This window comes from Asparagus officinalis, chromosome 6 (genome assembly GCF_001876935.1).
Source record: "Asparagus officinalis chromosome 6, Aspof.V1, whole genome shotgun sequence".
In the NCBI taxonomy this organism is placed as follows: Eukaryota; Viridiplantae; Streptophyta; class Magnoliopsida; order Asparagales; family Asparagaceae; genus Asparagus; species Asparagus officinalis.
In genome coordinates this window covers 28235312-28244606 of record NC_033799.1, presented here as the reverse complement: position 1 = coordinate 28244606, position 9295 = coordinate 28235312, and the positions used below count along the sequence as shown (strand labels likewise).

Sequence of the window (9295 nt, the reverse complement as noted above, 5' to 3'; positions counted from 1 at the left end):
TGTTGGGTGTTTGTAATTTTTATGTTTTACGAGTTGGTGGTAAGTTTTTAAATGTTAAGATGTTTCTTTCAACTCTGAAATTTTGAGTGTGTTTTTTACAATTACTAAAACTTTGAGTTGTTTTTAATAAATTTAAATTTTTAATGATCTGTTGATAATTTTTAGATTTGATGTCTACCGGTTATAAGTTTTGAAATTTTAGGATTTTTGCGATTTTTAAATTTTGAGGGAGTTTTTGTAGTTTATGTAACTTTGAGGTTATTTATTATAAATTTTAAGTTTTTAAGTGCCTAATTGTAATCTCTAAAATTTATCTATGTTGTTTGTAAGTTCTTAAGTCACTGATTTTAAGGTATTTTTTTCTAATTTGAAATTTTGAGGTTGTTTCTATAATTTTAAAAATTTTGAGGGTATAATTATAATTTTTAAATTCCTTAGGGTCTATTTTTAATTTTTAGATTTCATATTTGTTGTTTTAAGTTTTGAAAAGTCGCGGTGTTTTGAGTAATTTTGAACTTTTAAAGATATTTTGTGTAATTTTTGAATTAAATCTTAATATTTTTTAAATTGCTAAGCTATAGGTAGTTCATGTGGGATTAATATAGAATATAATTAGTATTTAGATAGATTAAGATTTAAATAAAAAATTTAAAATAAATTTCCACGTAGTTTGTTAACCTTTTTTTAAATTGTTGAGCTATAGATAGTTTCTGTGGGATTAGATAAGATATAATTATAATTACAATAGATTAAAATTTAAATGTAATATTCAAAATAGTGAAGGGTAATATTGACCATAGAAAGATTTTCCTAAACTCGTGCTTTTAAAAGGAGTATGATATGATATGATCATGATATGAATTAGGATCGGATGATAACCTTTTATCTCTTTACTAATTACCTTAGATAACTAAATTTAAAGATAAAAACTAAATTTTAATTATGAATTTCTTATCTATGATCAATTAAATGTTTTCGCATGCAATGAAACACATACATATATAATATTATATATATTTAATTATTTTTACCATAATTTCTCATTTAATTAATTAATTAATTATTAATATTAATTAGAATATGATAACAATGTAATATGTAAAAGGATCAAAGGTATTTTTATTCATGGAAAGTTTTTTTGTAAACTTTTGACTTTTATAATTAAAGAGTACAATATGATATGATATAATGTAATTTTTATTTTCTTATATCATTGTAGGATAAGTTTCAAGTTTTTATTGACTTGAACGTAAATTAATTAGAATTCTAGCTTGGTGTATTTTTCAGTTATGTTGATAAGAAACTACAACAGAAATGTATTTTGATGACTTTGATAGCTGGGATCTTCTAGATCCTATATCAGAATACGGGGTTCAGCTTCTGTCAAAAGTTCGAATAAGCCTAACCACTTATTATTATATCATCAAGAACATAATATGTCGTTATTATATCTTTATCTCACACCCATTTTTCATAAAAATATTCTCTTATTAGTTTTATGTTTAAAGCGTTGTTTTTTTACACAAATCTTTGTTAGACTTTGAATCATGAAGTCGATGAGTGGTTTCTTTGCAGCTTATATAACATATAAATTTTATTTGTTTGAGACTCTCATTTTCAAATCTTTCTGAAATTGGAAGGGATATTGATAAGGCGAATTGACTACAATGTTAATCATATTATTTATGTAGTATGTCAACCTAATTAAGTATTAAGATAGAATAATCTGGTATCAGAATTTTTTTTCTTTCGTCAACATTGGCGATATAGGTGACTATACACCTACTGGAAAAGATAAAGGGTAAGTTATACCAAACCCCCAAGAATTTTCAGTGTTTTGCAGTAAACCCCCAGTAACTTTCAAAAGCACACTAGCTTCTAATAAAATTTTGAATTGCAGAAAAAACCCCATATGTTTCTGCTCCCATAAATTAGAACATAAAAAGTCATTTTGAAAGTAATCGGGCGTTTAGTGCAATTTGCACAAAAGATATTGGGTTTTCAGCAAATGTTATTGGGGATTTCGTGCCATTTTGAAAGTTCTTGAAGGTTTAGTGTAATTCACCCAAAAATAAAATTATATAAGTTGGCATCATCTAATCTGATTAATTACTAAGAATTGAACTCAGTTATTCTGCCAAAAAAAAAAGGGAAAGAAAGAAGAAGAGAATTGAACTCAGTTACAACTTGAATCTAAACTTTCAGACAATACAAGCAGATTGGATTCTATCACTTAGGAATCATAGCAAAAATTCATCATTCTAACTGCTATACTCAATGGTTCTTTCTCGACAGATGATAAGGAATGGATATGTACCTTGTAACTACTTGAGGTTGTAAGCTATTAGCTTTTAGTGCATTCTCAGTTCTAAAACTGAGCAGTGATGTACAGAAATTCTCATATTTGGAAGATGAATAAAATTTTCATTGACAAAAAAAAAAAAAAAACTGCTCTTGTGGTAACAGGACACACACTAAACAAAAATATATAAGACATCGTTATTTGATTAGGACCTGTTTGGTTCAATAGAGAGTAGGAATAGGATTAGGAATCCTATTTTATTTATGGATTCCAATCTAATCCATAAAAAATTTATAGACAAGTTTTCGTTTTATGGAATCCCATTTTTTTTGTATTCTATGTTTGTTTCACCCAAGGATTAGGAATAGGATTAGGAATTAGAATAAAAAGGAGGAGAGGTGTCAGAAATTCTACCCAATTCCTAGCAAATGGAGTGGATTTGGATTTCCTGAAATATACACTATTTAAGCCACTTTATAGATTAGCAATTCTATAAAAAAATTTTGAACCAAACTCAGGATTAGGATTCATTTGGAATCCATTAATTACGAAAACGCCATTGTCAGGTCCAAATACCATTCCTATTCCATAAAATTGGTGAAACAAACAGGCCCTTAACATAAAAGCTTATATTATTGCATGTTAGTCACGGATAAAATTTGATAATTGCAATCTTATATAAAAAAAAAAACTACTGCAGTGCCATGTTTGATATTCAAGAATTCTAACAATATTATTAGCTAGTAATAACAAGGAAAAAAAGAAAATAGATTAAAAAAAAGAACATTTATAGATTTTATCTGTGCGCAACCTGAGATTTGGCCTCATAAGTTTTCCTTTAATAAAAGATAAAAACCTTAAAAGTTTTTCAGGGACTAGTATGAGAACATCCATAATAAAAAAACTTAAGCAGTATCAGAGCTCGTTGGAGCAGAGAGACTTAAATAAATTTCTTAATAAGTAAGGAAACAGACTTTGAAGAATATCAAAATGGGCTTATCCCCTTAGATACATTTATATATTAACAGTCCAACCAAGCAACAAGAATTATATTGCAACTTCTTCCTCTATTTTTCAATTATTTTCTAGACTAATTAATATGCTGGTACCTAACTAGTTTTATTATTGTAGAGTTGTAACATAATCCAAATTCTTCTCAGGTTTAAATAACTTGTCTAAAGGATTAGAATCCTTCAAACTTATATTTGTAAATTATTTCTCAAAAATCTTGGCTCATTCCTTTGCAGTTTCTCCAAATAATTTTCTCTTGACCCCAGAGAAGATGAAGGAGAAAATAGGCAGAAATCTGCATAACAAAGTCTCAAGTCTACTATTATCACTTTAAATCCTTGTGGTCATCTCCATTAGATTCTGAAGGAGGAAACTTTGGCCTTTTCACAATGTTGCTGGCTTTTAGGGATGCCATTAGACTCACGACCAAGAAGGTATTTTTATATGATCATTTCTTTAATTTGATGCTAGTTCATCAATGTGTTTAAGTTTAGACCTTAATCCAATTTGGATTTTGGATATTGGAGATTGCTATATGTAGACCTTAGATTGATTCATATTTTTGTTTTTCATTTTTTTTGTCTTTGGTTTTTTCCCCTTCTTCCCTTCTCCATATCTGAAGGCTTAGATTAGGGTCTGTATTTATTGATAGATTTATTACTATTTTTTTCAGTAGCTTATTTACACAACAAAATATTCATTGATAGATTGCGTTATCAGTAGCATCACAATGTGAAAAAATGGAGTTAATTCTTTATTTCGATGATGGATGCTTATAATTTTAGAAAGCATAGAGACAGTGTTATAACCCTCAACTCTCGGCGTAACTTCAGAGTTTCTATATTTTTTTTAAAGAACATAAGAGCAACCCTGACTCAAATTCTACCAGTCACGTATAAAAATGTAACTCGCAATTTAGTAATCTGAAAAGGATTTTGAGAGTTATTCCACAATCACATTCATGCTAACTGTAGCTAGCATGCTCATATAGTAACGTGAAAATGTTAATGCAAAACAGGTCACATATGAAGAAGGCTGCCAAGATCCTAATCCTGATACACTAAAGCTACTAAAAGAGTTGAGCTTGAAGCGCAGGGCAATTGAAGAATCACTAAACAGGAGAAGCACCATTAAAGAGTCAGTTGCAGGTGAAATGGGAGAAGTTAATTACCAGGTGCCCCATCTGAATTGTTTTTAAGATTATTTATGGATACACTGTTCGTATTAGAGAGTCATAGCAACTTAATTATGACCTCTTTTGGATCCTCCCCACCGCCAAAAAAATAGTGGAGAGACCACTGTCCTTATTAGTAGTTGTTAATTTACTTAAAGCTTAGTTTGGATACCATGATATTTTTCTTATTGTGTTTTATAAAAAAAATATGTGTTATGTTTTCCCTTTAAAGTATTTTTAAAACACCATGCTGATTTCTTTTACCCAACACTTGTTTGACCCATTATAACATTAGTATTAAATATATTATAAATAGTAAATATAATACAATGTAATATTATATGGTACATTAGTGCATTATATTACATGGTAATTATTACATATTATTTTCAAATAAAAACATATTAATATTATTTTGGTATATCAACTTGTTATTGCTATACATTATATAATATTTTAAACTAATAATATTTTATTATTAAAATAATATTATACTATTTTTAATATATTATAATATTGATAATAATATTAATATTATTTTAATACTAGTAATGTTTTTAGGTTTAATTAATTTATTTAATATTTTAACATTATGTAATATATAATAATTTGTAATTTGTTCAAATTTATTAATATTACTTTAATAATATATTAATAATTATGTTATCAATAAATATTATTATATTATAAATACATTATTATTACATTAACATTTGTTAGCAATAAATTAATTTTATAGTATAATATATTTATTATATAATATATTATATTATATATTATATAATATACTAATATTTTATATATTATATTACATTTACTATATAATATTGCTATAATATATTATTATTATATTATTGTTCTATTATTATTTTATTATTAAATATGTTACTATTATATAACATTTTATACTTATAATTTATTACATATTATTTATTAAAAATTAATGATATTATAGTGATTATAATATTGTATAGTATATTCTTATATCATTATTATATCACTATTTATTATCATAACTTTTTATTTTTTATTAATTTATTTATATTTTATTATTATTTATTATTATGTTAATTTAACTATATTATTTTGTAATACATTATCAACATATTAAATATTAGCATTTAATTTGTTATTATATTATTATATAAAATATTTTAATTATCAATATATTTTATATTATTTGTGAAATATTACTAATATATTAGATTAACTATATTATAGTATAATATGATATAATATAGTAAGCATATGGACAATAACTATATATTAATTATATTTAATATATTATGTTTGATATTATATTTACATCTCCTCAAAGTCAAAACCAAACCATCAAAGTTAAAACACCTAAAAATGTGTTTAGAAGTAAGTGTTGTGTTTTTAGTTTGAGCATGGTTTAGCTCAAAAAACAACATTGTTTCCAAGCACATGATGTTTTGTTTTTGGCCAACACGCTATGGAAACAAAGAAACACCATAGTATCCAAACGAAGCCTAGCGAGTGGTTCTAATTTGTCTTTGAGTGTAGATTAGGAATGAGAGATCATCCACTAGACAAATCAACGGCCTTTAATGATTAACATGGTTAAAGCTCTATAGTGATAGCTATCGTGTGCAAGTCATGTGATAATATCTGAAGGGCGTGCATTTGCAACTGAAAATAACATCACATCCCATTTATATATGAGATTCTTTTACGGGAGTTTGGCAAGTTGAAAGTCAATTGAAAGTGTGAAAGCCACTTTTTCTTATATTTTCACGGTCACTTCAGCATTCAAGTGATATACAATATTTGTTTTGTAGAAACAAATTATTGTTGAAAGTAGAAAAGTAAAAATGACATGGAAGTATCATATTGTTCTTTATTCATTTAGAAAAAAAATCATATTTTTCTTTAAATCATTGTAGTAGTAAATTGTTGGTGGCACTTTACTAGATAACAGGTATATATACATGATTTCACAAGAATGGGTAACCTGTCAGAGAGGTTGTCAGTGTTCTTTTCTGACCATCAAACCATCAGAAATTTATAGAATGAGATCTAGATGAGCATGATAGCTATATCTCTAATTATCAAGCATTAATGGAAGAAAGACACGGGTTTGCCACCATGAAAAGATCCAAAGAACATAAATTGGATGAGTTGATGACATTGATAATGTTGTAGAGAACGAGATGTTTGGTGGGGGAAGTAAGCTTTCTAAGGAGAAGGTAGTTGCTCTGATGATGGGACTTCCCATGTTCACAGATGAGTGTTACAGGGGTCGAGGCTTGTTCCCAACTGAGGACCCTTCGAGGTTCAAAGCAATACTTAGAAGATAGAAATCGGAATCAAAAGATACTGACGATTTGAACTATACCACCACATAGATGCTGACGAGAGAGGAAATAGACATCAACTGTCGGGTCTTGGGGTTTCTTAACAATTGGCTTGGACCGTAGAATTTTATCCTAACAATATCACTCTCCTCCGTAACTCATTTTTGTTGAATACCTGATTCAAAATTAGTTATTAGGTTGTTTCCTATTTTTCAGGATAGTATGTTAGTAGTGGTTTAGTTGTTTACTTAGTCAATTGTCATGTGTTTTTTGAATTGTTTGTTGCTGATTTCTAGGAGTTTAAGTTGGTGTAAGGCCTATATATTTGGCGTTGCTGATTTCTAGGAGTTTAAGTTGGTGTAAGGCCTATATATTTGGTCATTCTCTCTGTTAGCAAAAAAAATAAGTAAATGAAACATTTTCTTTAATAAAACTTATATTCTTGTTTTCTCCTCTTTTTTTCCAACATGGTATCAGAGCTCCAGTTTTCTTGGGTTTGTGAGGATTTAAAAAAAATATAGAGTGATCAACCTTTGTTTTTAATGGCATCCAACAATTTTTCGCTTCCATATCCCATCCTCAATGGAGACAATTATCAATATTGGGCTATCAAGATGAAATCTCATTTGAAAGCTTTGAGTTTATGGGAGGTTGCTGAGAGTGACTATGAGCCGACCCCTCTTCCACAAAATCCAACCCTAAACCAAATCAAGAAGCATGACGAAGAAAAAGCAAAGAAGCCAAAAGCTCTCTCTTGTATTCATTCGGCCGTGTCGGACGGAATCTTCACAAGTATAATGACTTGTGAATCACCTAAGGTGGCGTGAGAGATGCTAAAGAAGAGTTCGAGGGCAACGATCAAACAAAATTGATGCAAGTTCTAAATATCAAAAGTGAATTAGAGATGCAAAAGATGAAGAAATATGAGACCATCAAAGAGTATGTCGGTAAGCTTATGGCTATTGTCAATCAAATTAGATTGCTTGGTGAAACATTTTCAAATGAAAGAGTGGTTGATAAGATTTTAGTGACAGTTCTCGAAAAGTATGAGTCCAAAATTTCCTCACTTGAAGGTTCTAAAGACTTATCCAAAATAACTCTAGTGGATTTAGTCAATGTCCTCAGTGCCGTAGACCAAAGGAGATCAATGAGGGAGGAAGAAAATGGTGAAAAAAAGTAAAGAAGCCTTATTAGCCAAGACTTCATCTTCAAAAGGGAAAGGCAAAGGCGTCCAATGCAACCATTGTAAGAAATTTGGCCATGAGGAGAATGATTGTTAGCATAAAGGAAAACCTCAATGTCACAAATGCAAGAGATTTGGTCATATCCAAAAATATTACTGATATAATAGTGAAGAACAAGCAAACATGGCACAAGCAGTTGAAGAATAAATTTTATTCTAGGAATCATGGTGAGATGTGCACCATGGAGAGATTGAGACAAGTGCTCTATCTAGGGGTGTGCAACGGTCGGTTCGGTTTGTTTGTGATTAGGGTCTTATGCTAATCTAATCCGATTATATGCCAATTAAAATTAATTAACAAGTTATCCTAGCAAGTATGAAATACAACAATATTTGTAAGCTAGGATAAGCAATATGAACAACAAAGAGATATATCCTATATGATAAAAGTATATATGCAAGGATATATAAACTAACACAAGATAATATATCCTACCAAAGAGATATACACTATGATACATGCAAGGATATGAAACTAACACAAGGGTAAACAAAATAAACTAGATAGTGGATCATATAAATAATGAGCTAATGACAATGGCGACAAGAAATATAAACATAAGTATAAATAAACGCCAAAGCACACTCAAACACAAGATATGATCACGGAGTTCGGACCTTCCGTCCTACGTCTCCGCTCCCCACTCCCGGGGAGAAATCCACTATCACAATCCGGTTTGGAAGCCGGAACTTCTACACACTCGGTTTACAAGTTCACCGAAAACTCTCACACAACAAACACTATGCAATCACACTCTACACCCACTAAGTGTTGGACCTAGCCGTGTCTTCCTCAAGTGCTCGGTTACAACCTCTCCCTAGGTTCGTCAACCGACGCCACTCCTCTTGGAACGATCCCTGACTCTCACCACACACTCCTCACTCAGTGTACAAGTGTATTACAAAGTGATTCTCACGATAAGCACAATATAACAAATGATTGTTCTCTCTAACAAGGTGAGAACTCAATTAAGCACAACTCAATGTTACAAACTCTCACAACCCTAATATACTATGTATGCAAATACAATAAGCTCAAAAGGGTGTGTGTAACAATGAGATAAAATCAAATCTAAACTCAATATAAAATGTTGACATATTAGTATTAGTTAGGACTTATTTGTAAGTTGTGTAAGGGGCCTATATAAAGCCCAAGAGATCTCATAATGAATTAAGGTTTCTATTTCAACTTGGTATCAGAGCCTTCTCCAAACCCTAGCCGCCGTCTCCCCCCCCCCTCCACACCC

General features: G+C 29.6%; 1 protein-coding gene across 1 annotated transcript in view; it reads left to right on the top strand.

The window, feature by feature from the left end:
• Positions 3573-9295, top strand: part of LOC109846459 — a 16633-nt gene continuing 10910 nt past the window's right edge. Inside the window, exons 1-2 of the mRNA XM_020415698.1 lie at positions 3573-3747; positions 4332-4487. Coding sequence (XP_020271287.1) covers positions 3703-3747; positions 4332-4487 — 201 coding nt within the window. The 5' untranslated portion in view covers positions 3573-3702. The remainder of the gene's footprint in view (positions 3748-4331; positions 4488-9295) is intronic.